The 25,259-nt window shown below is 46.4% G+C and overlaps 1 protein-coding gene across 2 annotated transcripts in view; it reads right to left on the bottom strand.

Moving 5' to 3' along the window:
* Nucleotides 1-25,259, bottom strand: part of sv2ca (synaptic vesicle glycoprotein 2Ca) — a 315,141-nt gene that overhangs the window by 22,621 nt on the left and 267,261 nt on the right. For both annotated transcript variants that reach the window (XM_038805520.1, XM_038805521.1), the window contains exons 11-13: nucleotides 24,164-24,297; nucleotides 21,690-21,893; nucleotides 7,685-7,844 (exon numbers count right to left, since the gene is read on the bottom strand). In XM_038805520.1, the coding sequence (XP_038661448.1) occupies nucleotides 7,685-7,844; nucleotides 21,690-21,893; nucleotides 24,164-24,297 (498 nt within the window). The remainder of the gene's footprint in view (nucleotides 1-7,684; nucleotides 7,845-21,689; nucleotides 21,894-24,163; nucleotides 24,298-25,259) is intronic.

Here is a 25,259-nt window from a genome sequence, read left to right as displayed (position 1 = left end):
GGCGCTGGAGTGGCCCGCCCCGCCGGTTCGCGGAGAATCCCGCCCAATGTCTCAGCATCTGGGGTGATGATTTCCACAAGATTCACGAGATAAGTAATTTTCTCCCATCTCTGTTTTAAATCTGTACCCCTATCCTTAAAAAGTGACCTCTCATCCTAGATCCCCCCACTATACGTCTACTTTGTCAACATCTTTTATCAGCTTATATACCTCAATTAGATCTCCTATCATTTTAAAATTTTTTTTTTTCTTTTTTAAAAATATATTTATTACAAACATGTATCAAAGCAGGTTACAGCAAATAAACACACCGGGAAAATACTTCCCAACAATCAACTATACAGTCTGTATAGATTTTCCCCTTTTCACCCTCTCCCGCCTCTCCTTCCCGCTCCCCCTACCCCCCCCACCCACGGCAATGAACAGCTCCTCAAAACACGGTCACAACATCCCCCACCTTTCCTCAAATCCCCTGCTGAGCCCCCTTAACTCATACTTTATCTTCTCTAACCGCAGGAAGTTATACAGGTCACCCACCATGCTGCTACTCCCAGTGGCTAATGCCGACCGCCACTCCAGCAAAATTCGCCGCCGTTGCAATCAGACAAGCGGAAGGCCAAGACATCGGCCTTCCTCCTCTCCATGAGCTCCGGCTTCTCTGAAACCCCAAATATCGCCAGCAAAGGGTCCGGGTCCACCTCCTCCTGTACTATCCTGGCTAAGACCGCGAATACTCCTGCCCAGAATCTTCCCAATTTTCCGCAACTCCAAACATGTGCGTGTGATTTGCTGGCCCGCCCACACCTCTCACACTCATCTGCTAGCCCCTGAAAGAACCCAATCAATCTCGCCCGAGTCAAATGCACCCTGTGCACCACCTTAAACAGTATCAGGCTCATCCTTGCACAAGAGGAGGTCCTGTTACCCTTCGCAGTGCCTCACTCCATACTCCCAATTGAGCTCCCCTTCTAACTCCGCCTTTCATTTCTCCTTGATCTTCACCACCCGCTCATCTCCCTGCTCCCCCAGCCACTTGTATATATCCCCAATTCTTCCCTCCACTTCCACATCTGGAAGCAGCAGTCACTCCAGCATGGGTATCTCAGCAGCCTAGGAACCCCCTCTAGACCTTTCACACAAAGTCCCCAACCTGCAGATACCTGAACTCACTCGCCTTCGCTGGCTCTATCCTCTCCCTTACCTCCTCCCGACTGGTGAACTCTTCCTCCAAATACAAATCTCTTATCTGACCAGCCCACTTCCCTCCATCTCCTGCATGCACTGTCCATTAGGGCAGCATTATGGATAGCACAATCGCCTTCACAGCTCCAGGATCCCAGGTTCGATTCGGTCACTGTCTGTGTGGAGTCTGCACATCCTCCCCGTGTGTGCGTGGGTTTCCTCGGGTGCTCCGGTTTCCTCCCACAGTCCAAAGATGTGCAGGTTTAGGTGGATTGGCCATGATAAATTGCCCTTAGTGTCCAAAATTGCCCTTAGTGTGGGTGGGGTTACTGGGTTATGGGGGATAGGGTGGAGTTGTTGACCTTGGGTAGGGTGCTCTTTCCAAGAGCCGGTGCAGACTCGATGGGCTGAATGGCCTCCTTCTGCACTGTAAATTCTATGATTCTATGATTCTATGATCACCACCAGCTCAAACCCATGATTCTCGCACAGCGGCGTTAGCCCGACATCCCTTCCACCCTTAAAATGCCTCCTCAACCGATTCCTTATTTTCACCATGGACTGCACCACTGGGCTCCCTGAATACTACTTGGAGCCATTGGCAACACCGATGCCACCATAGCCCTCAAACTAGACCACTTACAAGATTCCTCCTCCTTCCTCACCCACTCTACTCCTTCTTTTCCCACCACGCTGTACCTTATCCACATTCGCCCGCCCACTAATAATGAAGCAAGTTCGGCAACGCCAACACCCCCGGCTGCCTCTGCTCCTGTAGCAGGGTCCTCCCACCCTCGTCACCTTCCCCGCCCATACAAAGTCAGAGATGATCGTGTCCACAGTCCGAAAAAAGGCCTTTGGTATAAAGATCGGGAAAGCCTGAAAGATAAACAAGAACTTTGGCAGAATATTCATTTTCACCACTTGGGACCCTCCCCGCCAACGTTAAGTTTAGTGTATTCCACCTCCTCAGATCCTCCCTGGCCTCCTCCTCTAGCTTCATGAAGTTCCACTTATGGAGCTAGGTCTCCTCTCATCTTCTAAACTCAAGAGAGTATAGGTCTAAACTGCTCAACCTCGTGATACGACCAAACCTCTCATCTCTGGAATCAATCTGGTGAACCTGCTCTGAACTGCCTCTTATGCAGCTACATCCCTCTTCAAATAAGGGGACAAAACTGTGCACTGTACACCAGGTCGGTCTCACCAATGCCTTGCGCAGTTGCAGCAACACTTCCCTTCTTTTATATTCTCTTCCTTTAGCTTAAAGGGCAAAATTTAATTTGCCTTCCTTGTTCCCTGCTGTACCTGCATACTGGTTTTGTGTGATTCATGCACCGAGGACACTCAGATCCCTCTGCACTGAAGCACTCTGATGTTTCTCTCCATTTAGATAATAAGTTGTCTTTCCATTTTTCAGACCAAAATGGCTAACCTCAAACTTATCCACGTTAAACTCCATCTGCCAAATTTTAGCTCACTCACCTAATCTATCTATATCTATTGATAAATCCTTATTTCCTCATTGTTATCATTATTATCCACTTATTTTAGTGAAATCAGCAAATTTTACTGTAGGACTTTCTATCCCTACCTCCAAATCATTAATATATAGTGTAAATACTGGGGGCTCGAGGACCGAACCCTGTGGCACCCCACTAGTTACATCTTGCCAGCCAGCAATAGACCCATTTATCCCAACTCTCTTCCTTCTGTTGGTTAGGTAGTCTTCTATCCAAGCCAATAAATTACCCCTAATCCCATGTGATCTTACCTTGTGTATTAACCTTTTGTGTGGCGCCTTATCAAATACCTTCTGGAAGTCCAGATATACTACATCTATAGGATCCCCATTATCCACTTGGCTTGTTGCATCTTCAAAGAACTCCAGCAAATTAGTCAAACACGAATTACGCTTCATAAAACCACACTGACCCTGATGAATTGCATTTTGATTTTCCAAATGTCCTGTTATTACTTCCTTAATAATGGATTCTAACAATTTTCCAACGACAGATGTTAAACTAATTGGTCCAAAGTTTCCTACTTTCTGACTCCCTTCTTTTTTGAATACATGAGCATTTTTCCAATTTACTGGAACCTTTCCTGCATCCAGGGAATTTTGGAATATTATAACCAATGGATCCACTTTCTCTGCTACCACTTCCTTTCAGATCCCTAGGATGTAGGCCACCAGGCCCTGGGGACGTGTCTGCCCTCAATCCCAAGAGTTTGATCAGTACTTTTTCCCTATGATGATGATTGTTCTAAGTTCCTCCCTTTCTATAACCTCTGCCTCATCTGTTACTATTGGGATGGTACAAGTGTCCTCCACCGTGAAAACTGAGGCAAAATATTGATTTAGCGTCTCCACCATTTCTGTGTAACTCACTATTTACTCTTCTGTCTGATCCTCCAAGGGATCAACATTCACTTTAGCTACTCTCTTCCCTTTATATATTTATAGAAGCTTTTGCTATCCTTGTTTATAATTTGCACTAGTTTTCATTCATAATTTACCTTTGCTCCTTTTATTTCTTTTTGGCAACCCATTGTTGGTCTTTAAAAGTTTTCAATCTTCACAGCCTGTGACTGGATTTTGCAATAATGTTATGGCCTTAGTTAAAGACATCAGTCTTTAAGGGCAAATCCGTACAGCTTTATTTTCAAATGCCAATCACAAATGACCACTTGAGTGAAATTTGCTTCATCACATGGCAAGATGGACTTTGAACCCATACTCAAGATTTGCTAGCCATTCCCAATGAAGAAAAATCATTTTCCAATCACTCATCGGGGCCTTTGATATCTCTTAGTTTGTTCGTTTGGGGAGATGGTGGTGTAGTGGCAATGTCACTGGACTAGTAATCCAAGACTCATGACTAATGCTCTGGGGACATGGGTTCAAATCTCCCCAGGGCACCTGATGGATTTTAAATCAATCAATCATTCGGGAATTCAAAGCGAATCTCAGGAATGGTAACCATGGCAATTATCGGCAACTGTTGTAAAATCCCATCTAGTTCACTAATATCCCTTAGGGAAGGAAATCTGCCTTTCTACTTAGCCCAGTTCGACATGAAACTCAGAGTCACAGCCAATGCGATCGATTCTTAACTGCCCTCTGAGATGGCCTAGCAAGTAACTCAGTTAAAGGGCAATCGGGATGGCTAGCTAATGTGCCCATTTCCCATGAAATAATTTTAAAAAAAAAAGTATACTAAACCATGTCCCCATTTTGACAAGTTAAACAAGTATCTTTGTTTCTTCTGCTGAACACTGACATAAGAATGAAAGGAAAGCAAGAACTTGCATTTCTACCACCTGTCCAGATCTCAGTATGTTCTAAAAATGGAGTACGTTTGAATAGTAATCACTGTGCTAATGTGAGAAACTCAGCAGCCAATCTGCACACAGCAAGTCCAATAAATAACAACGAGATAGTTACTAGATCACTCTTTTGTAAGCCATTGATGAGGAATAAATATTGGCAAGGACCTAGGGGAGAACTGCCCCTTGTTGCTTGGAAAGATGCATTGGATATTTCTCAGTTGCTTGAGAGGGCAGATCATGCCGGCAGGATCTTCCTGTCCAGTCGACGATTGCACCCCCGCCATGAATTTCCCAGCAGGAACCCCATTGACAATAGAGGGGACACAGAGGATCCCACTGCAGGACAATGGTGAGCCATCTCTGCTGCCGAGGAAAGACGCAGCAGGTTGCATTGAAAATCCACCCAGCACCTTGACAGTGCAGTACACATACAGTATTGCCATGGAGTGTCAGCCCAGATTTGGCTAGGATTTCTAGTCCCGTTCCCATCGATTGGGTTCGACAATAGGATTGGAAAATGTCGACGAGAACTGCAAAGTCGCGTTTTACGTCCGATAAAGTGTGGCCCGATTGCCCCTATTCATCATTAGGGACATCATTATAATCATTAATTAACATACGATTATCAGCCCCCTACCCCAGACTCATCTCCCTACCCCCCCCCCCATCCCCCGCCCCCCCCATCAGAAAATCCATCCAAAGCAGCATGAATCACTACTGGTGCGCGCCTGGCGAGTCAGGGAAACTCAGGTGAGTGCAGCTTTCAGGGAGGAGAGAGTCATGCCCAGAATCTACCCAGTCAGTTTGCTCTTTGCAGGGGCAGCCTTTGAAAGTGGCACTCCAATGCTCGCACTTCTAAATTGCTGGTGAGGAGGGCGAATCAGAGGCCCCCCCTCCAGCAATACGTCATGGAACCCATGAATTGAACTTTATTTCCCAAAATGTTGCCACATTTGGTGGAGAAAGCCATCATTGCTGGTTTCAATGCTGCTGTTCATGCTCGACATCAAACTTTGCCGATATCACGGAAATTCCCGACCTTTCTACTTATGTTCCTGGACTGGGAGCCGAGCACACAAGTGATTATTAAACAAGAAAATTGAACTATATTATCCCAGAAAAAAAAAGTTGGAAAAGTCTCAATACAAACACCAAAAGACAATTCAAATTCCCACTATTTCTTTACACCTGCAATATCTTTACAGGCACATAAACCAGTGAAGAATTACCACTAGCTTGACACAAAGGCTTCTTGCTTGGGATTGCAAACAGTTTTCTTCCAGTGAATTCCTGAGCATTCTCTTGATTCTTCCAAACGTACTTGTAATAGAACATAGAACAGTACAGCACAGAACAGGCCCTTCGGCCCTCGATGTTGTGCCGAGCAATAATCACCCCTACTCAAACCCACGTATCCACCCTATACCCGTAACCCAACAACCCCCCCCCTTAACCTTACTTTTTAGGACACCACGGGCAATTTAGCATGGCCAATCCACCTAACCCGCACATCTTTGAACTGCTCCCCAATTGTTCCCCATTGCTCCCCATTGTTGTATTGTAATGCTCCCCATTGTTGGCTGTTTAGCTGCTCTTGTATGAAGAGTCAAAAGTTCTACTCCTTCTCACAAACACCTTTATTTTCCTTTAACACAACTCTGTACAAAAAATCTATAATCACATCACATGCCCCAAAGGCCACCTGAAGCTTCTTTACATATCGGTGTCAATTACTGGATACTTAACATAAATGAGACATTTAATTGGAATGTCTCTTAACGCATTCCCTTAACACCCAGACACCCAAAAACTGCATTCTAAACTCACTGGGCTGGATTCTCCACCGGTGAGATCCCCAGTTTCGCCGGCAGCGCAGTCACACCACAGATGTCCCAACAGCATGGGGGCGCCCACGATGGGGAAATCCCATTGGCCGGCTGCTGGACACGGAGAATCCCCTGCCGGCGGGGGCACAGCGCACCAGAAAACGAGGTGCGGTGGGACAGAGAATCCCGACCACGGTCTCTGCAACAGCATAGCAAACAACTTGTTCGCTAAACTCAGTCTCCCAGTTGCACCTCTGCTAAACCGCTCACTTCACTGAGTTCTGTAACTGATTATTCGGTTAACATCTGTCTCCATAACTTTGTCGTTTTAGTTCTCAATAGAGGGCCTTCGCCAACGGTGAATCACTGCCTCTGCTTACCTTCTCCTTCCCCGCTGTTTCCCCCTCCACCCATTGGCCTCCCAATCACAGCCACCACCACCCCACCACAATCCACCTCACCAGGACCTATCTGACTGACCCTACGGATCTAAACAGTCTGGTCCCCTCTGGGGAACTGGTTTCAGTCCCGGCAATGGCCACCATTGCCGGAGGCTCACGAAGGCTTTACATCCTCCCAGATGGGGGCACAAGCCATTATCTGAGACACTGAACAGCCTAATGTCAAATCATGGCTTACCCACCTTGTGGGTGCAAGTTTCTGGGCAGGAGCCATGGGGGGAGTGGGCCACCACCTCCACAAGAAAATCCAGTCACTGTTTCTGCTCAGACCCAATACCCTCAGCTGTATTAAAGTCAAGTTTGGAAAGGAAAGCAGATTTCAGCGCACGTGTAACTGAAATAGCAGTAAAGCAATTAATTGTTTATGAACCCACAAGAATGTACAATGGTTCATCCAATTATTGTAAATAAATTTTATTGATTCGTGATGATTCGCAATTAGCATTGAAGAATACATTTCCTGATTTGCAGCAGTGCATTTGTCACAGAAATGTGATGATTGGACATAAATGCAAATGTCGCCACTGTCCCAGAAGACCAGAGGCTGCTCTCCCCTTTGAGAGCTGACTGGTGGTGGTTTAACCTGAGGGTCACCACACCTCAGGTGAGGGGCAAGGTTGAGAGGGCGGTGGTTTCAGGAATAATCTCAATCGGTACGGGAATTGAACCCGCACTGTCAGCGATGATCCACATCCCAAACCAGCAGCCAACTGAGCCAACTGTGAAAAATGTGCAAGTTTATTAAAGGACGTGACGGCAGGCTTAGTTCATTTAAAATAGCAGGTTCATCATTTGCAAACCCATCGATTCTTTAGAAAGAGGTTTCACCTTGGAGAATGGCATATATATATAGAAGGAAAGATGTGACAAACTATACTTAACCTCCTGTCGGTTGGCAGAAGTTCCACAGTGATCACGTCGAGGGAATTCCAGGCTGAAATAGTCAGACCATTGTACAAGCAAAGCATTCCAATCATCATGGCTTCACTGGTCCCGAACCATAGGAAAAAGCAGCTGATCCCAGACAGAACCATGGATCCACCTACCGAGGTTCACAAGCAAACAGGAAATTATGTCAAATAGGTATAAAATATCCTGGAAATACACACCATTATCAGTATCTGTGAGGAAGAAAAAGACAAGTTAAAACCTTGGTTGGGTATGACTTACAGTAATCACTAGGTGATCTGCCCAAGTGACTGAACTAAAAGACTTGCATTTATATGGAGCCTTTCACAACCTCAAGACATCGCCAGAGGGGAGGAAAGCCATGACATGATTTGATGGCTCCAGGCTGTTAAGTGGCAGAGGTCATAACTTCCGTCCCATCTGGGAAGGTGTCCCTCCTCTGAGAGCTGCTGGGAATGGTGGCCACTGCTGGAACTGCAACTGCCTCCCCCACGAGGAGCAGCACGGAGGCCAGATTGCAAAGCACTTTACAAGCAGTGAAATACTTTCTGAATTGTGGTCACTTTTGTAATGTTGCAAATGTGGTGGATAAATTGTGCACAGCAACCTCTCACAAACAATGTGACACTTGACAAGATAATCTTTTTTTAAGTTTTTTAAATACATTTTCATGGGATATGGGCATTGCTGGCTAGGCCAACATTTATTGCCCATACCTAATTGCCCTTCAGATGGTGGTGGTGAGCTGCCTGCTTGAGCCGCTGCGGTCCCTGTGTTGTTTTTAGTGATGTTGGTTGAGGTATAAAGTTGGACGGGATACTAGGGATAACTCCGCAGCTCAAAAGAGCCCCTTAAGATCTTTTATGTACATGAGAGGCTATATGGGACCTCGGTTTAACATCTCATTTGAAAGGTGGTACCTCTGATAGTGCAGCTCACCTCAGTACAGCTTTGCAGTGCCATGCTGTGGTTTTTGCTCATGTCTCTGGAATGGAACTCACAATCTCTGACTCAGAGGAGAGAATGCTACCAACAGGTAGTGTAAAGAGGAACTGATTTCCTCTCAATATTATGCAGCTTAACAATATTTTCCCTGCTTTCTGGAGCATGCACCTACTTTACCTGACAAGGCAGCAGTGAATGTGAGCAATGAGATTCTCTCTTGCTGTGCAGTAAAGATGTGTATGAACAATGTTAGTCATCTCTTTCTGACGTTCCTACTCTCAGGTTGGGATCTACATTTATGCTTCTTGAATCCTAGATTTAAGGCTCGAATTAACAGGAGGGATCCATGAGAATCTGCTCTGACGCTCACCCAGGTTCATCAAATGGAGATCACCGAAGGGATATCTCCCACCAGAGTGTGGTTATAATCACCCAATTTGTGCTGACAGTGGAAACAGATGCAGAAATGTGCGGCAAATTTAGGGCGCATTCTTCCGGCTGTTCATACCGACAGGATCTTCCGGTCCTACCAATGGCGCACCCCGCTGCTGGATTCCCAGCGCTGTGGGGTGGATTCTATGGGAAATCCCACTGACAGCAGCGGAACCAGTGAATCCTGCTCCCAGCTAACGGCAGGCCACTTGCCGCCACCCTGAAACAGGCTACAGGGAGGCCAGAGAATCTCACCCTTAAACTCTTCCCAACGTATCTGGAGGTGGAGGAGTGGGGGTGACTATGGTGGCGAGTGGGTGTCTGAGTAGGGGACAGGATCTGGGTTGTCAGTGAAGCTGCCTTCCATCCACTTGGAGAAAGATGGCAATAGGTGGAAGAATGGCTCAATATCCTACTAATAGAGCAAAAGGACGTAGATGAGCCCCCACACCACCCCCCTCTCCCCCACTCAATGCAGCGCCCAGAACTTAACCTTGTCTGCCTTGGTCTTTGGCAAAGCTGACAAAATCTCCAGCTTCCTTCAACCCTGGCGGCTCTTCTGCCTCTTGGATGTCCCTTGCCACCACTGTTTCCACTGCTGTGCCATCAGGGCTTTCTGGCCTTCCAGTGGCGAGCACCATCTTGGCAATCTGGAATCTTGACAGGAGCCTGTCCTGCATCCTTCATGCCCCTGACTCAATAAAGTGTTTTGCAGTCGGCACAGAGTCGGATGCGCAAGGGGTGCAGAACAGAAAATTCCAACGGTGCATCCCCGCCGCAGAGAGGCATTTTATCACCGAGCCGAGACACTACCCGGCCCTGTGGCAAAGTTAGCACTGGTGAAATATTTACTGTGGTCAGACGCTCTGTTGGTTTTCACCCTTGAACGCAAGACAAGATGGTTATCAGTTTCACTTACTGGCAGAAGGAACAGCTGGACAGTTAGAAAAGAATGTCGCTTAAGTGAATTATTTCAAGGATCAGCAACAAAGTGATCCAAGAAAAACGAGGAGAGCAGAAGAAGCAGGTGTGGTACATTATGAGGAGATCAAATATGCAAAGACTGCACAGATGTTGCGGAAGGACATAATCATGAGCTTAATGATGGAGACGAGTTCTCCGAAAGAACAGCTCGAAGATGGCTTGGATGTGTTCTCAAAATAAATCAGCTAATTCACGTTCATTATGACTGGAAAGCTTTTTTTAAAAAACATAAATAAAGTTCTATTAATTGGTGTCTTGTGGGATTCCAAACAAGACCAAAATATCAAGAATCCAATTTAAATCGAGTTAAGATAAAGATCGACCGTGATAATTGAATGGCAGGGAAGGCTCGAGGGGGCTGAGTGACCTACTCCTGTTCCTATGTTCCTAACCAAACAGAAAATACCAACAGTAAATGGATTAGGATAATCTCTGATACCCAGTGGATTTCTGTTCTAATTATACAAATGCACTTGTTTCACTTTTAATTAAAAGTTGAGACAGTAGCTTCCAGTTGGAAGATTAAATGGGGATTTTGATCTGTGTTCAAAATGGTCCATTTCCATGATTAATCAAGAGGTCATTGAGGATTATTAAGATTGCCACACTCCCATGTGTGAGTTTACACATTGTACCACTGAGACACCATTCACCATGAATATTTGAATTGTTAAATTGTATTCTTTGCACTGCTCAAGTGTAATCTCATTATGTACCTGTATATTCAGCAAACCTTTCTATTTCACCTGCCAATATCTCTGAGACTACTCGGGCAACCAGAGTTATCATTTATCTTTGTCTAGGCAGAGCGGCAATTGCAAAATCCCAGGATGAGAATAAAAATAGTAGAGAACCGCGGTCGTACGAAAGGATAGGAGCTTCTGAACGATTACCTCATAAAAATGATCAACGCCAGAACGCGGTGATAGAGAAAAATAAAAAAAGCAGAACTATTGTTTTCAAAGCAGGACCGAGAGAGTTGCATTTTCTTTTCCTCCAGAATAGAAAACACTTTTCAAATGTGTTATTTAATGGAGCAATTACGTCAGCGTCAACTTTACTCATTATGCTTCAAATTGTATTCTAACAATCGTTTGCTGGATTCTCCAAACAGTTCTAGTTGGGATATTTTATTTAAAGCGGCGTTATAAGACCATAGACCATAAGACATAGGAGTGGAAGTAAGGCCATTCGGCCCATCGTGTCCACTCCGCCATTCAATCATGGCTGATGGGCATTTCAACTCCACCTACCAGCATTCTCCCCGTAGCCCTTAATTCCTCGCGACATCAAGAATTTATCTATCTCTGCCTTGAAGCCATTTAGCGTCCCGGCCTCCACTGCACTCCGCGGCAATGAATTCCACAGGCCCACCACTCTCTGGCTGAAGAAATGTCTCCGCATTTCTGTTCTGAATTTACCCCCTCTAATTCTAAGGCTGTGCCCACGGGTCCTCATCTCCTCGCCTAACGGAAACAGTTTCTTTGCGTCCACCCTTTCTAAGCCATGTATTATCTTGTAAGTTTCTATTAGATCTCCCCTTAACCTTCTAAACTCCAATGAATACAATCCCAAGATCCTCAGCCGTTCATCATATGTTAGACCCGCCATTCCAGGGATCATCCGTGTGAATCTCCGCTGGACACGCTCCAGTGCCAGTATGTCCTTCCTGAGATGTTGGGCCCAAAACTGGACACAGTACTCCAAATGGGGCCTAACCAGAGCCTTATAAAGGCTCAGTAGCACATCGCCGCTTTTATATTCCAACCCTCTTGAGATAAATGACAACATTGCATTCGCTTTCTTAATCACAGATTCAACCTGCATGTTTACCTTTAGGGAATCCTCGACTAGCACTCCCAGATCCCTTTGTACTTTGGCATTATGAATTTTCTCACCGTTTAGAAAGTAGTCTATGCTTGGATTCTTTTTTCCAAAGTGCAAGACCTCACATTTTCTCACGTTGAATTGCATCAGCCATTTCCTGCACCACTCTCCCAAACTGTCTAGATCCTTCTGCAGCCTCCCCACTTCCTCAGCACTACCTGCCTGACCACCTAACTTTATATCATCGGCAAACTTCGCTAGAATGCCCCCAGTCCCTTCATCCAGATCATTAATATATATGGTGAACAGCTGCGGCCCCAACACTGAACCCTGTGGGACACCGCTGGTCACCGGCTGCCATTCTGAAAAAGAACCTTTTATCCCAACTCTCTGCCTTCTGTCAGACAGCCAATCCTCAACCCATGCCAGTAGCTCACCTCGAACACCATGGGCCCTCACCTTACTCAGCAGCCTCCTGTGTGGCACCTTATCAAAGGCCTTTTGGAAATCCAGATAGACCACATCCACTGGGTATCCCTGGTCTAACCTACTTGTCACCTCCTCAAAGAATTCTAACAGGTTCGTCAGGCACGACCTCCCCTTACTAAATCCATGTTGACTTGTTCTAATCCGACCCTGCTCTTCCAAGAATTTAGAAATCTCATCCTTAACGATCGATTCTAGAATTTTACCAACAACCGAGGTTAGGCTAATTGGCCTATAATTTTCCATCTTTTGTCTTGATCCTTTCTTGAACAAGGGGGTTATAACAGCGATCTTCCAATCGTCCGGGACCTTCCCTGACTCCAGTGATTTTTGAAAGATCTCAACCAACGCTTCCGCTATTTCTTCAGCCACCTCCCTCAAAACTCTAGGGTGTAGCCCATCGGGGCCAGGAGATTTGTCAATTTTAAGACCTTTTAGCTTTTTTAGCACCATCTCTTTTGTAATGGCAACCATACTCAACTCAGCCCCCTGACCCTCTATAATTTTTGGGATATTACTCATGTCTTCCACTGTGAAGACAGACGCAAAGTACTTATTAAGTTCTCCAGCCATTTCCTCGTCTCCCATCACTAGCCTTCCGGAATCAGTTTGAATTGGCCCAATGTCTACTTTGGCCTGTCGTTTGTTTCTTATGTATTGAAAGAAACTTTTACTATCATTTCTTATATTACTGGCTAGCCTGCCTTCATATTTGATCCTCTCCTTCCTTATTTGTCTCTTTGTTAACCTCTGTTTGTTTTTGTAGCCTTCCCAATCTTCTGATTTCCCAGTGCTTTTGGCCACTTTATAGGATCTCTCTTTTTCTTTGATACATTTCCTGACCTCCTTTGTCAGCCATGGCTGTCTAATCCCTCCCCGGATAATCTTTCTTTTCTTGGGGATGAACCTCTGTACAGTGTCCTCAATTATGCATACAAACTCCTGCCATTTTTGCTCTGCTGTCTTCCCCACTAGGGTCTGCTTCCAGTCGATTTTCGCTAGTTCCTCTCTCATGCCCTCGTAATTACCTTTATTTAACTGATTATGCAGATTATGTGGATTCCCCAGTGGCAGACAGCATCATGGGCTACTACCTGCGCCACCAACGTGTATTTCTCCATTGATTTGACTAATAAGTTTAAAACGGCACAGGGTTAGCAAAGATGCAAACCCCTAATAACCCCCCACCCACCCACCACCATGTGAAATCTCTGGTTTGGGTTTATTATGTTGCCCATCAGAAATGAACAATATTGGACAATATTGGAATATAAGGTCATGGAGGTCAGCCTGCTCCACATACTGTCCTGTCCATTCTTTTGACATTGCAAAAATCATTGACAATGAGAATGGTCAAGAAGTAACTGACAAGAAGTAACTGACAAAATGTCAATTTACTTTGTGTCCTTTTAATAATTACTTCAACAGCTGAATCCCTAGCAATGCAAGGGAATACAGAACAGGGGTCTGGCACATATAGGTTAACATTGGTACAGTACCACCCACATATTGATGTAAGAGTTACCCGCACCTAGGAGTCAATCTACTGTTAGACAGTGACATATGCGCAAGTAAGCATGGAGACAGCTCCGAGTTTGAACCCTCTTACTGTATACATTCAGTTAACTGACTTAAGATCCAATAGTATAAGGAGCAGTCAGTGACCATGGTAGAAAGACTCTGAACAAAGCTGAATGCTCAGGTGAAATTATGAAAATTATGTAAGAGTTCTACAGATAACTCTGAAATAAAAATAACTCAAGTTACCAGAGTTATTGCTTGAAATGAATAAATAGATTCATTGGGCACGATTCAATGAAAAAAAGTTAAAGTGCTGTATTAAGCGCATTTGACGGGGTGTTTCTTGGCAGCTGCAGCGCCGAGAATAAACCTGGGCGGGATTCTCCCATCTGACGGCAGAGTGTTGACGCCGTCGTAAAAACTGGAGAGTTTAATAACGGCGTCATCAGACCGCTATGTGTAGCGATCCTCAGCCCGACAGGAGGCCAGCCCGGCACTGGAACGACCCACGCCACTCTAGCTGCTGATACCGGTGTCAAATGGGCACTGCTCATGCGCACTGCGACTGGCGCGAATGCCCGCATGCGCAGTAGCACCCTTCTCCGTGCCAGCCCCGACATAGCGCAGGGCTACAGGGGCCGGCGCGGAGCAAAAGAGGCCCCCACCGCAACAGGCCGGCCCGCTGATGGGTAGGCCCCGATCGCGGGCCAGGCCACGGTGGAGGCCCCCCACCGGGGTCGGACCCCCTCGCCCCCTCCGCCAGGCTGCCCCAGACAGGATGGAGGCCGAGGGCCCGCCGGTAAGACCAGATGTGAACGGCGCCGGTGGGACTCGAGCTTTTTTGGGCGGCCATGGGGCCCATCCCGGGCGGAGAATTGTAGAGCGGCCCCCAACTGACGCCGCTCCAACATGCCGTTGCCAATGTCGCCGATTCTTCGTTCACCGGCCCGGTGATTCTCCGACCTGGCGTGGGCTGAGAGAATCCCGGCCTCTGCTTTTCAACGGCACTTTGCTGTTCTTTTTGACTTTGAGCAGTTCCTTCCTGTCGCAGCCACTCTTAGGTATCCGTCCTACACTGGGCAGCTCACCAACAGAAACGGCTCCTCGCAGATCGGGATGCCATTTTGCAAGGCTGCCCCGATCTCTAGTTCTCCCCCGCCCCCTCCCCACTTTCAGAACCCCACACCCGTCCGGCTTTCAAGAACCTTCCCTTCACCCCCCCCCCCCCCCCCCCCCCCCCCCGCAACCTTTTCTGGCCCCCCTCATGCCTCGCTCTTATCGGCAAGGCCACCCCCACCCCGGGACCATTCCCCGGCATTGCCAACCTGGCACCCTGGCACCACCAGTCTGGCATCCTGGCACTGCCAGTCTGGCACTCTGGCAGTGGCCCTTCCAACCTGGCTGTGCTGCCGGGGTGCCTGGGTGGCACTGCCAGGGAGTGCTGAGCGCCAGGAGAGGAGGAATTTCTTCAGCCAGAGGGTGGTGAATCTGTGGAACCCTTTGCCACAGAAGGCTGTGGAGGCCAAATCACTGAGTGTCTTTAAGGCAGAGATAGATAGGTTCTTGATTAATAAGGGAATCGGGGTTATGAGGAGAAGGCAGGAGAATTGGGATGAGAAAAATATCAGCCCTGATTGAATGGCGGAGCATTGTCGATGGACCAAAGAACAAAGAAAAGAACAGCACAGGAACAGGTCCTTTGGCCCTCCAAGCCTGTGGCGATCATGCTGCCCGTCTAAACTAAAATCTTCTACACTTCCTGGGTCCATATCCCTCTATTCCCATCCTATTCATGTATTTATCAAGATGCCTCTCAAACGTCCCTATCGTCCCTGCTTCCACCACCTACTCCGGCAGCGTGTTCCAGGCACCCACTACCCTCTGTGTAAAAAACTTGCCTCGTACATCTCCTCTAAACCTTGCCCCTCGCACCTTAAAACTATGCCCGTGAGTAACTGACTCCTCTACCCTGGGAAAAAGCCTCTGACTATCCACTCTGTCTGTGACCCTCATAATTTTGTAGACCTCTATCAGGTCACCCCTCAGCCTCCGTCGTTCCAGTGAGAACAAACCGAGTTTATTCAACTGCTCCTCATTGCTAATGCCCTCCATACCAGGCAACATCCTGGTAAATCTCTTCTGCACCCTCTCCAAAACCTCCACATCCTTCTGGTAGTGTGGCGACCAGAATTGAACACTGTACTCCAAGTGTGGCCTAACTAAGGTTCTTTACAGCTGCAACATGACTTGCCAATTTTTATACTCAATGCCACAGCCATGAAGGCAAGCATGCCGTATGCCTTCTTGACTACCTTCTCCACCTGTGTTGCCCCTTTCAGTGACCTGTGAACCTGTACACCTAGATCTCTCTGACTTTCAATAATCTTGAGGGTTCTACCATTCACTGTATATTCCCTACCTGCATTAGACCTTCCAAAGTGCATGACCTCACATTTGTCCAGATTAAACTCCATTCGCCATCTCTCTGCCCACGTCTCCAAACGATCTAAATCCTGCTGTATCCTCTGACAGTCCTCATCGCTATCCGCAATTCCACCAACCTTTGCGTCATCTGCAAACTTACTAATCAGACCAGTTACATTTTCCTCCAAATCATTTATATATACTACAAACAGCACAAGTCCCAGCACTGATCCCTGGGAAACACCACTAGTCACAGCCCTCCAATCAGAAAAGCACCCTTCCATTGCTACTCTCTGCTTTCTATGACCTAGCCAGTTCTGTATCCATCTTGCCAGCTCACCCCTGATCCCGTGTGACTTCACCTTTTGTACCAGTCTACCATGAGGGACCTTGTCAAAGGCCTTACTGAAGTCCATATAGACAACATCCACTGCCCTACCTGCATCAATCATCTTTGTGACCTCTTCGAAAAACTCCATCAAGATAGTGAGACACGATCTCCCCATCACAAAACCGTGCTGCCTCTCGCTAATTATCCGAGTGGCCTAATTCTGCTCCTATGTCTTATGGTGCCACGTGTCCTGTCCCTGACCACCCAAGGCCTTCAATCTCCCATGAGATGCCCAAGGTGCCATCATGCCTGTTTATGGTTGTGTGAACCAGTACTGATTGGTGCCCAGTTGCAGCCTTACAATCACAGCCCTTGTATTCCGGGCTCATTTAAATATACAATTCTAGATCTCATCCAGCAAGGACGAGATCCAGATCACACCAGGCCTTGCACGTCCAGTAACTGTTTCAAGGTTTTTCACCCAGTACGAAGGTTGATTTCAGCCTTTCCGGGATTCAACCATCAGGTCCCGACTCCAAGTCGGGCGTGACGAGGTTGTTGAATCGTGCTCATAAACTTTTAAAAAACTGGAAAAGAAGAAAGTAGTCAACAATTTGACAAGATTTCACTGTGAACTTCCATGTGCACCGCAGTGAACCGCATACTGAAGAGAAGGAAAATATTTATGGGACGACCAGAAAAATGGGATAAATTAACAACCATCTATCACCGCAACTGCAGAATTGACAGAGTTGTTCAATACTGAGCAATGAAAAAGAGGCTGAAAAGGTACCCAGATGCCAGAACAACCTCCAAATCAACAGAGGTACTCGCAATGACAGGGCCTATCACTCCTCCGACAGATGTGCGAATGAGATATAAGGCCACTGGGTTATAAGGCCACTGGACTGCCTGAATCCATGAACATGGAGAGTTGAATGAAGGAGATGAGATAATGATGTAAATGCATATGGCAAAGTAGAATAACTTTTTGGATAAAGACTTTAGGGAGGTGTATTATTGAAGTCTGGGACATTTAGGGTTAACGTGGACTGAATACACTGCCACCCACACAGTGATGCAAGAGGACACATGAACTGCGCTAAGGGTCAGTCTAGTGTTGGGACAGAATAGTGTGTACAAGCAAGCATGGAGGCAGCTCTTAGCTTGAACCCTTCACTGTATATATGTACATAGTTCTTGTAGTTAATAAATATATACAGTTAATATCCTCCAGGTTTGCTAGCTGCTCTTTTACCATAGCTCCTCTGATTAGTATGTCATCTACGTATATTGCCACCTCAACTAGCCCTTGGCGAATGTTCTCCATCACACGTTGAAAAATGGTACATGCTGACCAGACTCCAGAGGGCAGGCATGTATATTCATATAAACACTGAAAGGCGTTAATCGTCTCGTATTTCCTGGGTGACTCATCTAGTTCTAGCTGGAGTTAGCATGGCTCATATCTAGTTTGATGAAGGTTTGACCCCCTGCCAGTTTGGCATATATGCGTGGCATGAGGTACCGATGTAAATATGAGGCTTTATTAATCATTTTTTTATAGTCCCCGCAAAGACTGACCAGCCTGTTATCCTGTGGCTCTCTAACCGCTTAAGTTCAGTCTCTACTTTGGTAAGTAAAATATATTTGGGGAGGGCGTCGGGGTCCACTTAAATCTTTGCCCTTGCTCCCGTTATTCTACCAAGACCTTCTTGGAATACATCAGGGTATTTTCTAAGAACCTTGTATTGTCCACAGGTTCCTAGTTTAAAAATTTGTAGCCAGCCCAGACGGATCATCTGGAGCCAGTCTTTGCCCAAGAGGCTAGGAGGAGATTGTCATCGACTTCAGGAAGCGTAGTGGAGAACATGCCCCTGTCTACATCAATGGGCACGAAGTAGAAAGGGTCGAAAGCTTCAGGTTTTTAGGTGTACAGATCACCAACAGCCTGTCCTGGTCCCCCCCCATGCCGACACTATAGTTAAGAAAGCCCACCAACGACTATTTTCTCGGAAGACTAAGGAAATTTGGCACGTCAGCTACAACTCTCACCAACTTTTACAGATGCACCATAGAAAGCATTCTTTCTGGTTGTATCACAGCTTGGTCTGGATCCTGCTCTGCCCAAGACCGCAGGAAACTACAAAAAGTCGTGAATGTAGCCCAGTCCATCACGCAAACCAGCCTCCCATCCATTGACTCTGTCTACAATTCCTGCTGCCTCGGAAAGGCAGCCAGCATAATTAAGGACCCCACGCACCCCGGACATACTCTCTTCCACCTTCTTCCATCAGGAAAAAGATAACAAAGTTTGTGATCACGTACCAACCGACTCAAGAACAGCTTCTTCCCTACTGTCATCACACATTTGAATGGACCTACCTCGTATTAAGTTGATCTTTTCTCTACACCCTAGCTAGTTCTGTAACATAACATTCTGCAGTTCTTCCCTATGTACGGTGTATAGGATGCAAGAAATAATACTTTTAACTGTATACTAATACATGTGACAATAATAAATCAAATCAAATCAAAAAGTTCCTGGTCCTGTTTCCTAGCCTGTCAGCAATTTGTCAGGGTCATTGAGATAAGTGCACAGTAGGAAGAATTTCTTCAGTGAAACTGATAAATTGTGCAGGCTTTCATCAATTACATTGACGAGTTCCAGCCATGGCTGTGAGAGACTGCTCTTCAAAGCTTCTCTGTTTTCCGAGAGTGCGTTCTCTGCTTTACAGGTGATTTCCGCAATTTTGGAAGGTATTTCACCTGCCCAGCAATTTCACTCGCCTTCAGTTGCACCTCCCCGCTGTCAGTCATCACCACAGCATGGCATCATGCTGTGCTGGGCTGGTTTAGCACACTGGGCTAAATTGCTGGCTTTTAAAGCAGACCAAGGCAGGCCAGCAGCACGGTTCTTTTCCCGTACCAGCCTCCCGAACAGGCGCCGGAATGTGGCGACTAGGGGCTTTTCACAGTAACTTCATTGAAGCCTACTTGTGACAATAAGCGATTTTCATTTTTCATTTCATCAGCTAATGGAGCTCCACCGTCCTCCTCTGTTGGGGGTCAAGAGCAGAGGCCACACCACCAACAGTTCCAGCATCAACAGAAGCAACTTCTGCAGCACCACCAGCTGCCTCCTCCTCAGCCACATGCCCCTCCAGAGGGAAGATGGGATGAATACTGAGATCCAGCTGGACGGAGATGAGGCCCTAAGCCCCCCAGGCAGAGGATAGTTTCTCTTAACACGTTGGAGTACCAGCGCCTGGGACTTGCTGACCTTTGCAGTCTCCTGGAATATGACCTCCTTCCCAGTGGACTAGGTGGGCACTTAATGCCCGTGACTGACAATGTGGCTGTCACTGGACTGTGCCCACCATACCCCACTTCCGCACACCTGGGTTTCTACATCTTGCCAAGTTGTGTGCTCTCCTCCCCTGTAATGACAGAAAGAAGAAAGATGTGGGTGTTTGTGATGACTTGTGTGGAGAGGAGGGAAGGACACCATTTGTACAGGGTGACTGTGAGGCATGGGTGCGAAAGGGCAATATTCTGAGGGTGATTATGTGTGTCAGATCGGGATGTGAGGTACCTGCAGAGAGGGGAATGAGCAGATTTGAAAGCTACGTTGTCCTGATGGGTGCTGTGCAGAATGCTGTGATAGTCAAGAGTGTGGGGCTTGGCACTTGAAAGTTTTGCATCATTCACCCATCATGGCTTGACGGCCTGGATCTCTTGGTGCAGTGTCTCCAGATTGGAGGAAGGACAGTCCTGCTGCTGACCTCCTTCGCTACATCCTTCGATGCCTGCTTGTTTGAACAGGTTGTCCTCTTCCTCCCATCCTTGGGAGAGCTCATATCACTGCAGCCTCTCAGGACTTCCAGGTATGAATGAGAGATCCGGGGGAGGAGGTGGGTCAGCCGTCCCAGGTTTCCCCTCCATTCCTGCAGGTGTCCTGGTTACCCATGTTGTGATCCCTTTAATTAGAAAACCACCCTTTTTAAAAAATAAATTTAGTGTACCCAATTCATTTTTTTTAAAATTAAGGGGCAACTTAGCGTGTTCAATCCACCTACCTTACACATCTTTGGGTTGTGGGGGCGAAACCCACGCAAACACGGGGAGAATGTGCAAACTCCACACGGACAGTGACCCAGAGCCAGGATCGAACCTGGGACCTCGGCGCCGTGAGGCAACAGGGCTAACCCACTGCGCCACCGTGCTGCCTGAAAATCATTCTTTGACAGAATGAGTGCGCCATCCTGCCCAGCCTCCCTAATTGGTTGGGGAGTCTGGAGGCGGGATGATAATTGGTTTGCTCTGGTAAAGGGTGACAGCCAGACATGCAGTGCAGAGAGTGACGTTCCAGACCTACACGGTTCCAGCATTCCAGCAGGGACTAAGCTGAGAAGATCTGCCCTAGGCTCTGCGAAAAATGGAATTCAAGATATTCCTGCCTCAAAATGAATAACTAAATGAGGACTTTGGCCTGTTTGAGGTTGGCTCATCTGACACTACCCTAAGGAACTATGATGAATGGCAAAGTGATCCGAATTTCAATTCAGGTAGCAATCTCACCAATTTACTTTTTCTCATATATACCAATAGAACTGATGGCTGGCTGTGAAATATCTAGAGTGTATCCCCGGAGGGTGGGGAGTACCATGAACTATCCTAATTCTATCTTAACCAGATGTTTCACAGGGGCTTTCAAAGGAGGCCAGTGGAAAGGCATAGTAACTATTTTTGGCCCGCCCATAGATAGGTGACACTAAGACAATTTGTAATGGCCTGACCACCACCCTGGATGAAACTGGAGATCAAACCCATCATCTCCCTAGTTTGTATGGCTCAAGGCCAGGTTAACAATGGTAGCCTGTGGTCATGCGCCAAATATTTAGCATGAAACATGAAACAGTTTGAATTACGTTGGGATCTTAGTTACATGTTACTGTTAGATAAGGTACAATAGATGGGGTGCACCAGTCAGAAGGTTATGTTTTAAAAGTAAGTGGTAATTTGTACCTAACATTGTCAAGCGCCCAATCCTGTCCATGAGGAGTGCAGATACAATGTTGCCCGGCAACACTGCTAGTGTTCCTAGGAAGTTGACAAAATAGATCCAGTAGGCACTGTAGTCCTCATCAAAGTTAATCTGGCAGCCTTTCTTATTGTGAAGAAATGTAGTATTGTCGAACTGGCAATCAATGAATTTAGACGCTTCAAGATCTGAGGGAAAATCAAGAAACATATATTTATGGCTGGAAGTGATTCAAAAATAAAATGGTTGATTAAATAGCTGAATGGTTGGTATTTCCTCCTTATAATGATTATCTGTTTCAACCATTGCCAAGATAAAATGAAGAGTGTGGACCTGGCACGTGAGATTGGAAAACTGTGCAGCTAATTATGTAAAAGACTTCCTCTCTAACTTCTGCAGGCAACCTACAAGTTTACGTTTTATGAGACAATTCTGTTCATTGTAGATGAATAGCATGTCTCTAATCTTCAGAGTTAGCGCTGTACTGTGAAATCTTTGGAATGAATGCAATCAAATGGCAGTCCCCTGTCAGCTACTTGAAGGAAGATGCTTAAATGAGCAGTTAACACCTTTGTTAAAACAGCTTACAAAATAATTTCCTCACTAATATTGTACTAAGGGGTTAGTTTTAAACTTAAAATAGAGAATCCTCCCCTCACCTCATACCAACACATAAAGTGTTGTTTTGACTCCCGTGTACTTTCGGGAAGAACTGCAAATGTTGGCCTAGCCAGCGACGTCCGCACCCCGTGAAAGAATAACAAACAGGCATGAACTTGTCATTTTCTTTTGCTTAGATATGGTTGAATTTACCAATATGTTTATAAATTAGAAGACTGGACCGATCAGACTCATGGCGTAATTTAATTTTAAAAAAGAGTCCTGTGTCGGGCGGGTTTAGCTGGGTGTTTCCCGGTGCTTGTACCACCAGGAACGACCTCGCCATCGAACATGATTGTTACTTTTTCGGGCCTTGGTGGGGAAGGTCCTGCCGAGGCCACAATGACTTTCATTTCCTACACTGATAAGCTCCACTTGTCTTTGCAGGAAGAAATGGCAGCCTGATATCTCGATCCCCCGGATCCCCCGGATCCCCCGTGAGCTCCCTGCACCCCACTTCTTAAGGGCAGGGCACCCCTGGGCCTAATCCCTGGTGTGTGAAAAATGACACCTGGGCACCTTGGCACTGCCAGCCTGGCATCCTGGTTATGCCCCTGACCATATGGAAGTTCCACTCGTGCACCCTGGCATTGCCAGGCTGGTACCAGCGTGGCACTGCCAGAATGCCTGGATGGCACTGCCAGTGCACCAGGCTGGAAGTGCCAAGGTGCTTGGGTGGCATCAGCAGTGCCAGGGTGCCACCCTACCAGAGGCCGACCATCCGGGAGCCTCTGATCGCCTGCGATACCCCCTCCAAGTGCCGTTCGCCTGGTCCCCGTTTGTGAGACCAGTGCTAAACACGGCGCTTGGCTGGGGTCTCCTCAGTGAGGCCGTTTGATTCCGGGGGCTGGTTAACTCTGGCGGAGACATTCTTAAGTATGTCTAACTGCACACTTAAATATGTAAAAGTAGGTTCTGCCCATTGAGGGCAGGATCCAGATCGCGACATTTCGCGCGATCCCATTAGATCTCGCGAAGCGTAGCAAGCCGCGTAAACCCCACGAGAGGCCTCTCGGGAAATTACCGGCCATGTCGTGTGTCAAATCAAGCAAGGCGCGGCTGTTAGATCGTGTCCTGATCTCAGTTAAGTTTCCTTATGTTGCTACCTCATTAGTTGCATCATGTCACACACCAGGGATTGGGCCCAGGGGTGCCCTGCCCTTAAGAAGTGGGGTGCGGGGAGCTCAAAGATCCCCCAACAGTAAAACGCAACCATTCTGAAATTCGTCAGAGGTTCTGCAGTATCTTGCTGTACCTGCGGCTTCAAAGATTTGTGGAAATTCCAGGTTGCTTTGCAAGGGGGTTGAATGTCTGACCACCTCTTACAGGACAAAAGGTGGCCATGCGCTGGGGCAAACACGGATGTCCGAGGGCCAATGTTGTAGTGGCAGCTGGTGAACTGAGTAAGTGGAGGCATTCCAGTTTTTCACAAGGGCTGTGTGAACCTCGGCATTGGGTATTGAAGCCAGGCCACAAAAAAGGAGAGGACTTTTCACATATCAGCAACTTTGCTTAGAGAGTTCATAGGATCATGGCTGGTACTGGGCATCTGACAATATTATGGAAGTAGTGCTTACACCCGGGTAAATAAGGTATGCTCCCCATTGTAAACTCTGGTGGGGTCAGTTCTGGCGAGCATGACATGATGCAACTAATGAGGTCGCAACATAAGGAAACTTGGGACCAATGATTAAAAAGTGATTCATAAACTTATCTGAACATGAAATGAATTTACTACGAGTAAATTAGACATCTGGAACTGACAGTTCATCATGAAAGTCCTGATTTATACATTTACCTGTGTTATAGAAAAGAGTTTCAATAAATGTGCAGTTCCTAAAATAAGTAGTTAATGATGTGACGTCTTCAAAATAGCAGTTCTTAAAAAGGGAGTCTTCAAAGGTTACTGCTTTAAACTTCATGATTGTAAACCTATTAAAAGAAAAAATACATTTTGGTATTTATTATTTTTGCTGATTAGTCTTTTCAGAAAAAAATCTGCCGCATCTTAATTTTATCCCTCTTTTTTAAGGATCTCTTTTCTTCATACAGCCAGACAAGCTGAACCTCCCTTCAGATACTTATGTCCTGTGCGTGCCCCCTCTTTCTAAGAAATTGTTCTTTTGTAAGTTTGCACTAATTAATTGTAATTACTGGGCCATAATTAATAAAAAGATTTAAAATATGTATTAAGCAAAAATGTTTCATCATCAATGACCTTCCCTCATTCATAAGTTCAGAAGTGAAGCTGTTCACAAATATTCCCATACTAGCCTCCCCGGACAGGCGCCGGAATGTGGCGACTAGGGGCTTTTCACAGTAACTTCATTGAAGTCTACTCGTGACAATAAGCGATTTTCATTTCATTTCACTATGTTCAGCACCATTCAGACCTCGTCAGACATTGAAACAGCCCATGTCCACATGCAGCAACACATGCACAATATTCAGGTTGATAAATGACAAATAACATTTGTGCCTTCTAAGTGCCAGGTACTGATCATCTCCATTAAGAGAGAATCTTACCATCTCCCCTTGACATTCAATGGCACAACCATTGTTGAATCCCCCACTATCAACATCCTGGGGATTACCATTGACCAGAAACTGAACTGAACCAGCCATACACAGGGGCAGGAATGGGTGTTAGATGTTCCGGGGTTTAGATGTTTTAAGAAGAATAGGGAGGGAGGTAAAAGAGGAAGGGGAGTGGCACTGATAATTAGGGTGTGCACCACAGCTGCAGAAAAGCAGGTAGTTGATGAGGGTTTGTCCACTGAGTCAGTACAAGTGGAAGCAGTCCCTTTATTGGAAGTTTTCTATAGACGCCCAATAGCAGCAGAGAGGTAGAGGAACAGATTGGGGAGGTTATACTGCTATTAGACAGGAGCTGA

This window comes from Scyliorhinus canicula, chromosome 8 (genome assembly GCF_902713615.1).
Source record: "Scyliorhinus canicula chromosome 8, sScyCan1.1, whole genome shotgun sequence".
Taxonomy (NCBI): domain Eukaryota; kingdom Metazoa; phylum Chordata; class Chondrichthyes; order Carcharhiniformes; family Scyliorhinidae; genus Scyliorhinus; species Scyliorhinus canicula.
This window is presented reverse-complemented; position numbering and strand designations above follow the sequence as displayed.